The sequence below is a fragment of the Sphaerodactylus townsendi genome, linkage group LG05, assembly GCF_021028975.2.
Source record: "Sphaerodactylus townsendi isolate TG3544 linkage group LG05, MPM_Stown_v2.3, whole genome shotgun sequence".
Classification (NCBI taxonomy): domain Eukaryota; kingdom Metazoa; phylum Chordata; class Lepidosauria; order Squamata; family Sphaerodactylidae; genus Sphaerodactylus; species Sphaerodactylus townsendi.
The window spans coordinates 3080700-3097748 of record NC_059429.1 but is presented as its reverse complement, the minus strand read 5'-3'; the positions used below and the strand labels follow the sequence as shown (position 1 = coordinate 3097748).

Sequence of the window (17049 nt, the reverse complement as noted above, 5' to 3'; positions counted from 1 at the left end):
TTAGGATGGACAAAAGGAAATACTTCTTTACATAACAGAGTGATTAAAATGTGGAATTTGCTGCTGGAGGGTGTAGACAATTTGCTGCAGGCATAGACAGTTTGAAAAGGGAGTTAGCTTTGTGGAGGAGAAGTCTATCAGTGTTTACCAGCCCTGGTGACTCAAGGGAACCTCCATGTTCAGAGACAGGAAACCTCTGAATCCCATGCCAGGAGGCAATCTTGTTACCGCGCTGCTCTTGGTAACTTTTACTAACTCCGAAGTACTCAGCTCTCGGCAGCACCCAGGAACCCAGGCAAGACCCTACACGGCGAGTATAATAAAAGGAAGGTTTATTGAGATGCTGACCTAAGTGTCAGCACCTCCGTTCCACACAGCCACTCTGCTGCCTAGCAGCTTTACAACATCTTAAATACACTTTCTCCCGTCGGGAGCCTGGGAGAACTCAAGACAGCCCACCACCATTCATTAACAAAATTCAAAACAACCAATAATGCATTTGCGACATGCAGGAACCAATCAGAGTTCGATAGGCATCTCCTTCTTGGGTTTCGCGCCAGAGTAGGGCGAGGCGATGACGTATGCCCTGGTGGGAGAATCACAAAGGGTCCTTCAGGTGTTCGGGGTCAGGAAATAGAGCTTGATGACGATGGCCCCTTATCTGCCTGCTGACGGGATTTGGCAGGGCGAGGCGCTTTCTCCGAGATCCTCTTTTGTGTGCGCCCATCAGGGACCTTTACATGTGAAAGGACAGGCTCAGGTGGGGCCGAGGTGGATTCCTGCCTTGAGCCAAGGAGGTTCCACGCAGTCACAGATACAGAGAAAATTATAAATCCTATTTCCTATCTAATACAGTTGGCTTCTACCTAACTAACACAGAAATAAAACATAGTTTAATCCTTAGTCAAAACAAAAATCCAGAAGTGGAACGAGTTTACTTCTGGCTCCGCTATCAATCTCACAGTAAGGCCTCGGCCTCCATGCCGTTGTTGGCCCTCCAGAAGAACTGGTCGGCCACTGTGTGAAACAGGGTGCTGAATTAGTTGGGCTACTAGTTGGATCCAGCAGGGCTTTTTATATTCTTCAGTTTCATGCAGCCCAGACAACTATTACCCGTGGTGCACACATATGTCAAACACCCCAAGCTTATGCTTCTTTTTCTTTTCATGTGGAATTTTGCATTTTGTATTATGATGTGCTTGAGCCGACTTGAGAGAATTTTCTGGGAAAGGGCAGGACAGCAAGCCCAATTAAAAAAAATAAAATAAAGGGCACATTTGTTGCTACCTTCGAGATTCTATTTATTTACTTCATTTATAGCCTGCCTTTTTCCACTGAGACTCAAGGCAGATGATAAAATATTTTTGAAATATCTTCAGTGCTAGGCATCCAATCCACAGGTGTCAAGCTCACAGCCCTCCAGATGTTATGGACTACAGTTCCCATCATCCCCTGCCAGAATGATGCTGGCAGGGGATGATGGGTACTGTAGTCCATAACATCTGGAGGGCCGCGAGTAACAATGTTGTCGGATCAGGACTGGGAAACAACATAAGCAAAATAATTCTGAACCATGAAAGGCGAATAAACCCAGCCTACAGCATGACATAATAACTAATGCAGCCTAGTGTGCACAGGAAAAGACGTTGCCATGCTGGCAAGGCCTGATGGGAATCGTAGTCCGTGAAATTTGAAGGCCTTGCCCGAAGCGGAAATTCGCCGAGATCGCCTAGGAAAAACCGCTCTGCCCCAATTCTGCTCGTCTGTCCTTTTCCCCCCGTCAGGGAAGGCCGAGACTTTCGTTCGGATCTCGCGAGAGGTCGGCTGGAGCCGGCGGGTAGGGGAGGGGGCGTGGCTTCCCCACCCGCGCGAGCGCGTGGGCGCCTTGCGCGTGCGCGTCGCGTGCATCCTGCAGCTTCCCGGCCTGCCCCGCGCGCCCGCTCCTTCGCTCTCCCCCCCCCCTCACGCCCTCCCCTTGCCGGTCTCCCTGTGAAGACGCCAAAATGGCGGCCAGTAACTACTACGGGTTTGCAGCCGGTGCCGTCGCCGGCCCTCAATACAGGTATGAGGGAGGCGACCACCCGAAAATCAGGAGGCCAGGAGGAGGGGCTTAAGAGGCTCACCCAGGTGGGTGGGCCGGGGGGGGGGGAAGAGGGCAAGGCCTGAGCTGCCTGTGACAACAGCCCTGTGAGGTAGGCCCTTCTCAGATTAGCGCCTCCCTTGTGGCCCTTGAGGGCGGGGCCTTTCAAGGCTGGTGAGCCTTTTCTGTGGCTGCGGCGCGGGGAACCCCCGGGGTTTGGGGGGGGGGGCTGCACCTGCGCAAATTGATAAGCGATCCTCGGTCGACTCTGTCAAAGAATGTCACGTGCTCCATTTCAGAGGTTTTGAGTAATTTCTCCTGCAGATCTCCGGCTGCCTCTTAGTGCGTTGCAACCGTTATTCTTTTATTTCCTTCCTTTGTCCTGCTTTTCTGCACAACCATGATCCTTGAGCCTATACCCAGTCCTAAAAAGGTAGCAAGAGATAAGCTTCAGAGCCGACCCAAGGGCTGCTCTTAGCTTGGTTATCACAAGGTAAATGGGTAGATTAGCTTTTTGCATCGCCCCTCCATTCTATCTGGGATGGATCGTTGTTGATGTTATCCTTCTGTAGTCCCGACGGCAGCCCTGCTGTGTAGGCTCACACATTTGCAATTGTCACTACCCCTCACGTCAGGAGGAGGCTGAGCTAAGATTAGTCTAACCTGTAATCTTGATTAAGGCCTGCTTTAGGAGATCAGAGCATCTTGTGTTGTCTTGTGGACATCATCATGCCAGCCATGCGGGGTAGGCCAAGGTTCCAATGGTAGATAAATAAAAGGGGAACTTTCCTTCCACATTACAGGGAGTGGATTAAATTGAGGAGTAAATCTGTCAGTAACACCATATAATCCTAGAGTAATCCTGTTGACAACACCGTATAATCCTAGAGAGCACATCAAGATCTTTGCACATGTTATCTTTACAACAACCTTGAAAGGTAGGCTAAGGTTAAAGCTATCACCCTCTGCACATTACATGTGGGAACAGGAAATGGAGTTGAGGGATTGAGTAAATTAAATATGTCTCATTCAGATGAGGTGTTTGGGGTACTTTATGTCAGTTTTCATCTCTCTCTTGTAAGATAGACCAGTGTATTATAAATATCCCCCCACTGCGTTGAGGCTGGCAAAATTAAACAGTTTTCTGTAGATCAATGATTTCCATCCTGGAGCACATGTACCCACAGAGGTACATGCCAGAACATTTGGAGATAAGTGAAATAAAAATTACATAGTGGATTGTCGAAGACTTTCACGGCCGGATTCAACTGGTTGTTGTGGGTTTTCCAGGCTGTGTGGCCGTGGTCTGGTAGATCTTGTTCCTAATGTTTCGCCTCCATCTGTGGCCGGCATCTTCAGAGATGTATCACAGAATGTGTAACAGACTTCACTCTGTAATATACCTCTGAAGATGCCGGCCACAGATGCAGGCGAAATGTTGGGAACAAGGTCTAACAGACCGCAGCCACACAGCCCGAAAAACCCTCCACAACCAGTTACATAGTGGGTTTGCTAATTTGGAAATACAATTTTAGAAAAATGGGTTGCAAAGGGGTACGCAAGTGAGAAAAAGTTGGAAACAGCTGCTTTAGATAATGGTGAACAACCTCTGAATATTTCACAGTTGTAAAGTGTTTTTGCATACATTATTTTGAATAACCTCACAACCACCCCTATTATAAGTCATTTCCTATGGACTGAGCTGAAGTGGAGAGGACAAAAAAATCCCATAGAGCAAGTTTTTTTTAAAGTCTTCAGAGGTCTTGTGTATATTTATGTTTTTAGACAAAAAGATTGCCTTGGTAGGCCTCACAACAGACAAATTAGGTTCGTTTGTGTATCTACTACAATGCAAAAGGGAATGGTTCTGGGGCAATCAGGTCCCAGGCCCAAGGACACCTTCCGTGGAGTGAGCCCAATTGAATAGCATGGGACTTACTTTTGATTAGACCTGCTTAGGATCTTCCTTAAGTCCTCCTGTATCTCTACAATGCTTTGTGTAAGTGATCGCCTAATCCTTCTCTGACAGGTAACTCTTTGTTGACTGTTAGGGTGGGTAGTGCTGAGGCTGAGAAGCAGCCCAAACCCAACTGGGTAGATTTATGGCTGTGGTAGCCCCGGGCTAGCCTGATCTCATCAGATCTCAGAAGCAAAGCAGGGTTGTCCCTGGTGAGTACCATACTTGCGTGGAAGACCACCAAGACATTTGAGGAGGCAGGCAAAGGCAAACCACCTGTGACTGTGTCTTGACTTGAAAACCCTACAGGATTGCTGTTAGTCAGCCATGACTTGACAGTCCATTCTACCGGCAGGTGTATTATTTCTGTGATATTGGCGATGGGAGGAAGCGGGCAGAAGTCAAGAAAACGCAGGTGGCCTGCCGCTAACTGCTGGCGGTGTCATGGCATGGGTCTGTTCTGAGGACTTGTCACCCCCTTCTGTTTCTTGTGGCGCTGTACCGCCTCATCCCAAGGAATGCTTGTTTGGTACCAGCAGAATGCCGGTTTCTTCACAGAATATTTCTTTGGAATACTTCTTTCCCTCTTCTCTAAACAATCTTTTCTCCCAGGTGAGCGTTTGCTTAGTACTTTCTGATTGCCAGTAGTACTTCATGTAGTTCAGTAATGCTTATGACGACTCCATTGGATAAGCAAATATTATTGTCCCATTATATTACAGCTTATAGCAGCACTAAACAGTCTGGGACCCATGTACCTATGGTACCGTCTCTCCTGGTACTTTCCTGGAGAGCACATACACCTGCAAATAATAATCTGCTGGTGGTCCCTGGCCCAAAGGAGGCTCAGCTAGCCTCAACCAGGCTCAGGGCTTTTTCGGCTCTAGCTCGTGTCTGGTGGAACACTCTGTCCAATGAGACCAGAGCTCTGTGGGACCTCGAGCAGCTCCACAGGGCCTGTAAGACAACTATTCCTCCAGGCCTGCAGTTAAGGCAGCTACAATATCATCTGGTCTTCTCTTCTTTTTTATTGAATTTCACCATCAGTCCCTTGAGGGTATGAAATATTGTTGAGTGTTGTCTTGCTGGTTATGCTACGTATTTATAGGATTATTTGACATTGTTGATGTTTTAGTGTTCTATATTATTTATATTGTTATTAGCTGATGGCCACAAACCTGGATAGCTTTAAAAGGGGCTTGGACAGATTTATGGAGGAGAAGTTGGTCTGTGGCTACCAATCTTGATCCTCCTTGATCTGAAATTGCAAAGGCCTTAGCAGACCAGGTGGTCGGGAGCAGGAGCAGCCGCAGGGGGCCATTGCTTTCACACCCTGCATGTGAGCTCCCAAAGGCACCTGGTGGGCCACTGCGAGTAGCAGAGTGCTGGACTAGATGGACTCTGGCCTGATCCAGCAGGCTCTTTCTCATGATCTTAACATGGTGTGAGCCACCCCAAGCCTGAAAGGGAAGGGGAGGCATAGTAAATCCAATTAATAACAATAGGGCAAGATGAGGAGAGTGGTTGTGACTCTGTTTAATGACCCACTGATCAAAGAAACTCATTTGACGGGCACACGAGGGAGTGTCTTTTTGCGGGGTGGGGGGGTTGTCTCACAGTTATGGAATAGCCTCCCCCAAAGAGTTGCACCTGCCCCCTGCTCTTCAATCTTTAGGAGGCAGCTGATGACAGTTTTATTTATTTGACTGATTTTGTTTGTATTGATTGGCAGTTCCTAGTTGAATGGTTTGCTGTAGTCTTTTATGTGTTTTTATAATCGCTGTTTATGTCTGTTGTAAGCTGCCTTGACTTCTGCAGGATAGAAAGACAGTTAACATACATTAAAAAAAAACATAAATAATTACAATTCAGGTCACCTAGGCTTTCTGTGGCAGGTGAGATTCTCTTGCTTTTTCTCCAGGCCTAGGTTTTCTGCCTTGACTCTGATGAAGCTTAGGGTTTGCGTGCACTCCACAAATGGATGCTGTGGTCAGGGATGGGGTGGGGCTTTATGGTTCACTCCTCGTGCCTGAACCCCTTTGCCACAACTCCTAATATGCATTGGGAATTTTATTTTCTAAAATGCATTGGGAATTTTATCACTGCTTTTAAATGTTTATTTATTTATATTGTGTTTTAATTGTTGTACACCGCCCAGAGCCCTTCGGGGATGGGGCGGTATAAAAATCAAATCAAATCAATAAATAAATAAATAATACCTGGCATTCAAGTGGCATGTAACAAAAGTTCAGAACACTTTGGTGAGAAAAGCAGAGAGCTTTTGAGTTTGTGACTGCCTTGACCTGCCTTAACACTGATGCAAGGAGGTTTCTCTTACTACTTCTTGACCTACTCCCTGCTTTTCTCCTGTCCCCCATCCCCATAACAGTAGCTCTCTTTTAAAGTGGCGTTGCTCTTATCCTCGCCTCCCACACCTCCTCTTCTGCCACCCTGAGGCATTTTCCCCATAGTCCTTTTGCTGCCTCTTACCTATCTTTCTTTTTAATGCACTTGTGTTTGTATTAAGTACATAAGAAGAGACCTGCTCTCCTTAGAAACCTTTTTTATGCAATCTGCAAATGAAATTTGGCTATCCCTAAAAAGAAGGCTACTGGGCCATGAGTATCAGTTGCTACTATGTACAGCCAGGGCATCTTGCTCTCCCTTGCACTTTGGAATCTATCCTGAAATTCGCCTCACAGCTAACTATCTACCCCAACTGTCAGAGCCCAGGCAGAGATGGAGCATTACTCGAGCTAGATGCAACGCATTCCCCTCTGCCGTTCTTAAGGGCCGACAGTTGAATATTCCACTTCTATCTAGAACATGTGCAGATTGTCAGGATACTGTTGCGACCCTCGAGCATATTATGTTTTCTTGCCCAAGGTATGCGTTACCAAGACTCTTCCTACCTGTCCTGGCTCTAGGGAATAAAAAAAAGTTGTTTGAAGCATACAAAGACTATTCACCTGCTGAGTAATAGCAAAGGCGGGATAACTGGGAAACCCACTGAATTTTTATTAGAAGTGCTGAAGTCTAAGACTTAATGGAAGCTTGATCACCTCTTCCTTACCAACCTTACGTGCTTTGTCCAGTTTTATGTTCTGTTTTAACACCCGCTCTGTCCTGTATTTTGTTTTATTTTTACTGATATGCCTAATAAAGGTCAGTTGAAGTTGAAGAGACCTGCTGTTTCTGACCTGTGGTCCACGTAGTTCACTATCCGGTCTCAGGCAGTGGCCAACCAGTGGTCTTCCTCTGGAGGTCTAACAACAGGGCATGGCCGAGACCTTCTCCTGATGCTTCCTCCTGGCCCTGGGAAGTTCACTACCTCTGAATGTGAAAGTTCCCTTTAGTCACCATGGCTAGTAGCCACTGATAGACCTTGAATCTGTCTAATCCCCTTTTAAAGCTATCTGTGCCTGTAGCCGTCACAAAGGTAGTGAATTCTACGTTTTAATTGCTTGCCGAGTGAAGAAGTATTTCCTTTTGCCCTCCTTTATCACCCATCAGCTTCATTGGATGTCCTTGAGGTCTAGTATTTGGGGAGAGAGAGAGAGAAAAAAAATCTCTTTATCCACCGTCTCCCTCTTAGTCATTTATTTCCTAAACTTCAAAGTCCTGACTCTTCAGTTTGTCCTCATAGGGAAGGTGCTCCAGTACCTTCATCACCACAGTTATCCTTTTCTGTACTGTTTCCAGCTTTGCAATGTCTGTTTACACGCAGTGTTCTGGTGGACCACTGCGAGTAGCAGAGTGCTGGACTAGATGGACTCTGGTCTGATCCAGCAGGTTCTTTCTTATGTTCAAATCAGGCCGCACCAGAGATCTACGCAGGGGCATTATAATATCGGCTGTTTTACCTTCAATCCCTTGCCTCCTCACCCATAGCTTGGAGTGTACTTTTGATCACTGCTACAGCGTGCTGGGTTGTCACTTTCACTGAGCTACCTACTCCGACCTCAAGATCTTTTCCCCTCTGAATGTCAGCACATTCAGACCCTATTAGCCTATCTTTGAAGGTGAGATTTTTTTTTTGTTCCAATGTACAACACTGAACTTCATTTGCTCACCCAATTCATGGGGATCTGCTCGGAGCGTTTCAGTCCAAGTAGTGGGGCTTTATTCCATCCATCCATCCATCCATCCATCCATCCATCCATCCATCCATCCATCCATCCATCCATCCATCCATCCATCCATCCATCCATCCATCCATCCATCCATCCAATGTATTTATTCGGTTTATATACCGCCCTCCCCCGGAGGGCTTTAGTGGATCCTACACCTCTTTCTCGTGGCACAACACTTACCTGGTTCAAGGTCTGTAGCTCGGGGGGTCGGAAAGGTGCGGCTTGGGGTAAGATGGAAGGATAGGGAGAGGGTGGGGCGGAGTGACTGGGGATGGCAGGAGGGCTGAAAGAGAAGGCTTGGGCGGCAGATTGGGAGAAGGTGGAACAGAGGGGCTCGAGGTGGGGGAGGGCGGAAAGGTGAGGGTTCTAGTGGGACAGGGTGGCAAAGTGGCTTGGGGTGGGGAGGAAAGAAAGGTTAGGGATGGGATGGGGGAGGGCTGGAAGGTGAGTATTAGAGTGGGGGAGAGTTGGAAGGTGTGGGGAAGGGTGGCATTTAGATGGTTGGAGGGGGAGGCAGGGACGCTTTGCCAGACCTATGGATGGCCTGGGTGGAGTTTTGGGGTTGGAGGAAGGGGCTTGCTGGGTGTCTGGGGGCAGAGGCCAGCCTGTGCCTCGGACTCCAGCCCTGAACCCTCACCATCACTGGGGAGGAGTGCCAGGGGTAGCGGCAAAATGCGTGGGGGCCCCAGCGGAGGGGGCAAGTACACTCCCAGGGGGCCAAGGCACCGTTGCCACTGGCCTACAGGCACCCTAAGGGCTGCAGCCAGCTGGGCCATTGGGGCCGCAGCCATGGTGCGGAGGGGTGGGGCCGGGGGAAAGGGAGGAGGGCCAGTAGCATTCTCACGGAAACCCTGGGACGTGCTCATGGTACCTCAGGGTACCGTGGAACCCCAGTTGGGAATCGGTGATCTACATGCTTGTTCGCTTTGTCAAAGAACTTGAAAAGGTGGGTGAGGCAGGACTTTTCCCTTGCAGAAGCCATGCAGGCTTTTCCCTCTGTGTGCCTAATGATTTTATCTTTGGTGACAGACAAGACAGCCTTTAATGGCACAGTTAAAATTATTACATCAAATATAACCTTCAGCCCATTGAAGTCTCTGTTGAACGTTAATCATAGTCTTCACTCAGCACTGTTAGTAAGGCTAGATAACCGTTGATCAGAACCCGCTAATAAAAATCTTGCTACTTCAAAAGTACCAGCTGAATTGTGGTCCATCAATAAGAATTAAGGAAGCTCACGTTCGCTCAGCCTTCGGTAGAAAAGTGCTGTCGTCTCAATTAATTTCTCCCTCAAGTCTTTATGCAGCTGACAGTCCAACAGGATATGAGACAGGGAATCGGGGTCCCGCATCCGGCAATGCAGAGCCCCTCTGGATACGGAATTGGCTGGAATCTGCCAGCCAAGCCTGCTGAGGGTAGAGCTTTTGTTCTGGCTTGCATGAACGCTCTTCTGAGTCTAGGTAGTTTGGGCAGAAGTTGTGGGTTGGTCTTATTCCAAAATAGTATGGAGAGCAGATTTTTGGGTCTGCAGTTTGGTTACAGTTTCAAATAATCTTGCCTTCTGCTCCCCCCCCTTCCAAAAAAAAAGTCTGAGGAGGGGGACTCTCTGCTACCTGGGCTGTGCCCTATTCAGCTGATTCACAGGACGGAATTCTCACCAAAGCATGATTTTTCTTTCTCTTCCCTTTGAAATAAGTATTTCATTCCTATGCATGCAGAGCCTAGAACCCCCCGCCCGGTTGAGTCCCAGCACTTTGTTTATTTAAGTATTGGTATGTGGTGCTTGAGTGCCTTATGGAATACATGATTTGTATATTGCGTGCTTATGTAACATATGCATTCTAACATACATGTGAGAGAGCTTGAGAGATTTATCTGTTTTATTTTTCATTTTATTAGATTTGATATCCTGTCCTCTCCTGGCTCAAAGGCGGCTAACAGCATTCAAAGGCATCATACCCACAACATATAACAATACAATTTTCTATAAAACTGCAGTTTCAGAACATCCAACCCTTAAACGCCATAATGATTGTCGAAAATTCCTGTAAATTCTAGTGGTGTGAGTCGTGGAATGCACTACCTCAGAGCGTGGTGGAGTCTCCTTTAGAGGTTTTTAAACAGAGGCTGAATGGCCATATCTCAGGAGTGCTTTGATTATGTGTTCCTGCATTGCAGGAGGTTGGACTTGATGGCCCTTGGGGTTTCTTCCAACTCTATGATTCTATGAATATTTTTCAATTTAATTTGTGTGGCCAATTAAAACTTTACATTTGCATTATAATAATCCCTTCCTCCCCTCCCTACATCATTTTAAATGACATCGGGGTGCGGGGGGTGGGGTGCGCGGAACGGGTGGGTTGGGAGGCCAGCTAGTTGGACAACCTTTTCTGCCTCAACCAAAGGCCCGGAGGAACATCTCCCCCCTTACAGGCCCTGAGGAACCGAGCTAAGTCCTGCAGGGCCTGCGTCTCAGCTGACAGAGTTCCCCCAGAGCAGAAAATGCTTTGGCCTTGGTTAAGGCTAGCTGGGTATTTTGGGGGCCAGGGACCACCAAGAGGTCACTTCCTTCGGGACTGTTTTCTAATGTGGAAGCTCCCACTTCCTCCTCACCACTACTGATCACACTCAGTCCTGTAATCACCCCCCTCCCTCAGTGTCAGTTTTTCTGTGTTTCACCTCTGTAGAGACACACCCAAATACACCTTCTGGTAGCGGCTCCTAAGTATGTCTCAGTGCAGTACGCTGCTACCTGGTCAGCGTACTCACATGGACAAGTGGGTGCCTCGCATCACTTTTTGTAGCTGCTTATTTCCCTCTTGCCTTTTTATGGACTCCTTTATCTGAGACAGGAACTGTTGCTTAGTAGTTGCTGTGGCAGAATCTTCCATCAGAAGGCCCTGGCTTCTGCACTGGATCGCGTGTTTATTCTACTTTTTCAGGGCAGCAGACGTGGCTTTCTTTCTCTTCCTTTTTGTCTTCCCAACAATCTGAGCGATTGTGACTGGCACCGTCCCAAGATTCGTGACTGAGTGGGGATTCCAACCTGGGTCCCCTCCGTCCTAGTGCAACCCACCTCCCAACTAAGCGTGCTTTTGGAACCTTTTGGCAAAGCTGTCCTGAACCAGTTCCTCCTGACGTTTTGAGTCCCAACCCAGAGTTTGTCGGTGACTGCAGGTAGAAAAGCGGTGGAACGGGACTGGACAGCTGGCTATCAGCAATTTTTAATTGTTTCTTTCCTTTCTTGGCCGCCTTCGCCTCGCCCGTTCCCTACCTGTGATTCATGCCCCACCGTTCTCACGCATGGGGACCCAAAGGGGCTTCCATGGCTGTCTTCTCCTCCACCTTGTCCTTGCGACAACACTGTGAAATAGGTCAGGCTGAGAGTGTGTGTCTTGCTCCAGGTCACCCAGCAAACTTCCATGGCAGAGGCTGGCCAGGTGTGGTTTGTGGACCTCTGAACTATGTTTTCTTGTATTGTCGAAGGCTTTCACGGCTGGAATCACTTGGGTGCTGTGTGGTTTCCGGGCTGTATGGCCGTGTTCTAGCAGCATTCTCTCCTGACGTTTTGCCTGCATCTGTGGCTGGCATCTTCAGAGGATCCTCTGAAGATGCCAGCCACAGATGCAGGCGAAACATCAGGAGAGAATGCTGCTAGAACACGGCCATACAGCCCGGAAACCACACAGCACCCAATATGTTTTCTTGCTTGTCTTGGTCTTCCTTATATGTGCCAATTTGCTTCTCTGCATCCTGGTAGTGACCACCATTGCTTGTGACTCCCATATTGGCTACATGTGGTTTACGATGAATGGCAGTTTTGCTTTGAAGCAGCAATATGGATTTTGTTTCACCCTTCTTTGGTGAAGGAGGGCAGACATTGCAAATTGGGAAGTCAAGAATTGGCACAAGTGGGAAGGGAGGGGAGGGGAGTTTACTGGCTGTTGTGATTTTACTGTGAGCTATAACATCTAAACCAGCCCCCGAAATGGAAAACTTTCTGTCCCATGAAGTCTGCCCTAGTTAGGGACCTTCGTTGTTTTATGGCTATTTTATTAGTTTTAATATGCTGCCCCTCCCCTTTCAGGCTCAGGGCGGCTCACAACACTTCATGGGACAACATTAAACCATTAAACGTTAAAACATTCCAACAAATTACAACTGTCAGCTATACCAAGACACTGATAAACAACCTAGTACCTGTGGGGAATTACTGGTGGACTTGATGGTAACTAACAAAGAAGAGGAAAGAACATCTGTGCTTTAGATGGAGGGACCTTTTTAGGTGCTTCTGAATAAATAGACTGGATCAGGGACAGGAAGACAGTGGAACCATCTTTTCACAGTGTGCTCATCTCCCCTTCCAGTGCCCAGCCTGCTCCAGCTTATACTCACCCACCCACAGTAGCAAGCTACACAATCCAGCAGACACCAGGGGTGGACCACACCATGGCCCCCGCCTATGCTCCGGCTACGCAGGCTGCCAGACCCATGGCCTCGGCAGCATATGGAGGCTACCAGGCGCACGCCGCACAGGACTATGGCTACGGGGCGCGGCAGCCGGAGCCCACTCCTCAGCTTTCTGCAGCACAGAACTACCAGGTAATTAAGTATCATGTGCCGCTTTTTAAAGATTCCCTTTTTTTGTGTGTGTGAGAAAACTACCTTAATACAGTCACAGATTAGGAGACTGTAAAACAGGGTATTTGATAACAAATGACAAGGTGTGGTGGAGCTGCCCCAAGGAGTGAAAGAGAACCTACCACACCAAGGCAAAGGCAAAAATACAAGAAGGCAGAATGTGTCGCATTGAATGTGACACACAAAACACATTAAATGTTATATATTCTGCCTTCATGTATTTTTGCTTTTGCCTTGGTATAGTAGTTCCCTCTTGTGTTCCTTAGAATAGTGTATTGACTTACTCTGATCATCAGACAATCATGTTTTTCCATATACCTGGAGATTCCCCCAAGGCAACCCAGGTTTGCAGCCTTTGAAACTGGCAGAACGGCACCCATTTAGATAGATTTATTTGGGTTTTTTTAGCATTCCCTCCAGGTTGTTCAGGGCTGAGAGTGTGGTGCCATTTGAAAACTCTGGAGGAGGAACGGGAAGTCCAATTGTGCCTCCAGTGTGAATTATCCTGGAAGCTGAGACAAGGATAAAACTCTGAAAGTGCCGTGATGTGTCTGTACAGAAATGCAGCAGTCCGAGATGGCTGCCGCTTTTTCAGCAGATCAGGTTCTAGGTTCCCATGGATAGACCTTTGTTCCTGGTTTATGGCCTGCATGGCAGCAGCTCTTCGGGGTTCCCCATGAGACTCTTGAGGCTAACAGATCCTCAAAAGGAGAGCTCAGCCACTCGCTGTCTTAATCAGCGGTGACCACCGTTTGAAGTCTGCCTGCCCTAACTTCAGCTGAGCCTGTTGTGCGAGGCCTACAGTTGGGGGCTCATGACTTGTGCTGCACCTGGGAGTGGAGGCTTGGCCTGGGACGATCATGTCACTTTTCCTGCTAGCCATTGTGGGAAATAAGATGTTGACCTAGAGCAGGGTCCCCAACAGGGTGCCCACGGACACCGCAGTGCCGGCCAAACACCTTTTCTGCTGCCTGCCTGCCAAGTGCTTTTCGGAAGTGGGCAGAGCAAGGTTGGGCTTTGGCCCAGTGAGGCTTTTGGTTGACTTGAAGATTGGATTGGCTTTGCTGATTTTTTTAAAACACTGTTTCTTTGGCAGCGCAGCACAGGGGTCTGTCTATGCTGTGTTGCCAAAGTTATGCTGTGGCAATCATCTCATGGCTGGGCCTGCCTCCTGCGGCAGCCATTTTGTTACAGCAGCCACTAAGCCCGTGGTGGCGAACCTTTGGCACTCCAGATGTTATGGACTACAATTCCCATCAGCCCCTGCCATCATGGTCAATTGGCCATGCTGGCAGGGACTGATGGGAATTGTAGTCCATAACATCTGGAGTGCCAAAGGTTCGCCACCACTGCACTAAGCTATGTCAGTATTCCAAATGTGCCCACAAGCTTGGGAGGCTGGGGACCCCTGGGCTAGCTGACCAGCTCTGAGATTCTGTGCCACTCCACAGGCAGGTGCACAAATCATTGTTAACGTTAAAGTTGACATTGTGTGGATGTATTTCTTTCCGTCTACCTGGTAGGCTCAGCTGAACCTAAGGTGGGGACCTCTTCTGTCTGACAAGAATGAATCTGACACCTGTAGACTCTGTGTTGTCAAACAAGCTGGTTAATTCCTGGCCTTGTTCTGTTGGTTTTTTTTTAAAACGCAGGATGGCTACAGTTATGGCCGTTCCCCGTCCGCGAGCAGCTACGAGACCAAACCCTACTACCCGGCGGTGGTCACGCAGTCCCAGCATCCTGCCACGGACTCATATTACCACTCAAGTGAGTCATCTGCAGAGTCAGGTGTGGTGGGAGTTAAAATGTAGCACGCGAAAGGCTTGCAGGAGCTTTTTCTGTAACCGCAGAGTTACAGATCCCCTTTCGAGACTTTGGAGGATGGCAAGGGGCCACTTCTGCATTGCCAATAAGGCAGTTCTCCAGGTTGGCATAACAATCGCAGCTTTCCCAGGAGACATGGGATGGTTCCAGAGGGTTAACTGTGTTGGGCCGTTGCACCCACAACACACAGCAGTCTTGTGGCACTCTTCAAGACGAAGTGACTTGTTTGCCTTTAAGATGCTGCAAAACTCCTGCTCGTTTCTCCAGGGAATGGCTTTGTGGATGTTCTGTGATCTTCTAAGGCAGGGGTCTGCAACCTGCGGCTCTCCAGATGTTCATGGACTACAAATCCCATCAGCTCCTGCCAGCATGGCCAATTGGAATTGTAGTCCATGAACATCTGGAGAGCTGCAGGTTGCAGACCCCTGTAGGGAACTGAACCATAATTGCCAAAAGACCTTACTACAAAGCCACAGAAGTCCCAACAGGTTTGCCAGCTGGCTCTTTCATGAGGTTGGCTAACCTCCAGGTGAAAGGGACTATACCCACAAGAAAACTGTACAATTCACCAAAGCACCTATAAATAGAATGAAAAATCCACAAAACATGTGTGCAACACCTGATGTCATTTAAACATATTGTAGTATTAACCTTATACCATCTTAAATATGTTTATCATGAAAGCAAGCCTGTGAGAGCCACGCTTGTTTCAGTAAAACCTGGGTTCTTTTCTCCAATAACTCCAACCAGCTGAGGTCTCAACGATTTTTATTGAAAAACAGAAAACAAAGAAATAAAACATGATTGTGGTTAAGGGATTGCTTAGGTGGTTACATTCCTTTTGGTTCTTTGTCCCTGTTCCAGGAACCCGTGGCCCAGAGATGCTTCTCTGACCACGTCTCAAGATGGAAATTCTAAAACCTTTGTTTTCCCCTTCTCAGGAAAACTCTGTTCAGGCCATGAGGTAACTTAGGCCTTTGAAGTTTCATCCTAGCACCTCTGCATAGTTTCCTGTCCTCCCTCCAGGAGATCAAAAGGCAAAGATGCTTTTCACAGTCATATGTGACTTCCCTTTACTGTAGCGATAGCATCATTCCATGACACACCCCCTTTTGAGATGAAGTCTGTAAACTCCATGTTCACATACTTCAGCTTCCTAATAATACTGGTTGCATAATATCAAAATCGTTTCTGTACAGCTCAGGACGGTGAGAACCTGTGGCTCTCAGATAAATTCAGGAACTTCCATAATTCCCATCAGCCCCTACCAGCAGGCTGATGGGAATGCTGTAGTTCCTGAAGCCCATGGGAATTCTGAGAGTCCTAGAGATATCTACCCCTATTCTAAGAAGGACTAATCACATAGTTCAGCTAACTATTTTCCATCACAATGTTGTAGTATTATCTTCATGCCACAGAAACGCCTTAAAAAAAAAAAAGTGTTAGTACATAATCCCAATACAACCACAAAAGAGTCCAGGATTTGAATCGAGTTAAAGACCGTAATGTCCAAGAACCGGCATGTCCAAGAATACCCATTCAGTTGTATCCCGTTTCGAATGTATTCCTTCTTCAGGGAAGGTCATCAAATTGACTTGTATATTTGTTGTTTTCATAACTATCAGTCTTCACAGGAGAAGCTTCACAAGCAAATGTCCTTCAGAGCATGAGTCCAGCACCTCATAGGTTCATCAGGGACACATCAATTTATATGTATTTCAGATCTGTCATGTGGGGATACCCTGCCTGTAGTGGCAGAGAAGTCCTCAAATGGTCGTAGACACCCCAGGGTGGGTCAGGCAGTTTCCTATCATTACAGCTGATTTCCTAGCAGCTGAGATCAGTCCCTCTAGAGCAGGGGTAGGGAACCTGCGGCTCTCCAGATGTTCAGGAACTACAATTCCCATCAGCCTCTGTCAGCATGGCCAATTGTCATGCCATGGAAGCTTGCTGGGTGTCAGGATGCTGTTACTGTGTGCACTGTCCTTGAGTCTTTCCCGCCTGTCAGCCTAGGATTGGGAATTTCGGTTCCACGTTATCTCAGCCTGCCTGCGTGACTTTACTAGTTCGTTACACTGGGTGGTCTTGGGCCAGTCCCACACTTTCAGCCTCGGCAACAGCAAGTATTTTGAAGGGAGACCTCTAAGGAATACCAGGGTTGTGATGGAGAGGCAGACAGTTTCAAGCCACCTCCAAACCGTCTCTGGCCTTGAAATCTCTGTGGGGTCACCAGGAGTCGGCTGTGACTTCATGGCACTTTCCGCTGCCATCAATGACCTCATCCACTAACCTAGTTTGTGGCCGTTCTCAGTGGTCGTAACGGTTCTGCTGGTCCCTGGAAGCCCTGTTGCCATGACGAGTCCTGCAGAAAACCTTCAAAGAAGGTTGTGTCCTGTTGTCATGGGAACAACCAA

At 47.8% G+C, this 17049-nt stretch overlaps 1 protein-coding gene across 4 annotated transcripts in view; it reads left to right on the top strand.

Annotated features, from left to right (window-relative positions):
- Positions 1 to 1925: 1925 nt before the first annotated feature.
- The window catches only part of LOC125432985 (zinc finger RNA-binding protein-like), a 50252-nt gene continuing 35128 nt past the window's right edge, over positions 1926 to 17049 (top strand). The window contains exons 1-3 of one of the 4 annotated variants that reach the window (XM_048497195.1): positions 1926 to 2062; positions 12538 to 12772; positions 14464 to 14578. In XM_048497195.1, coding sequence (XP_048353152.1) covers positions 2004 to 2062; positions 12538 to 12772; positions 14464 to 14578 — 409 coding nt within the window. In that variant the 5' untranslated portion in view covers positions 1926 to 2003. Of the gene's footprint in view, positions 2128 to 12516; positions 12773 to 14463; positions 14579 to 17049 lie in introns of all 4 variants that reach the window. The other 3 variants (XM_048497197.1, XM_048497194.1, XM_048497196.1) reach the window with 3 other exon arrangements.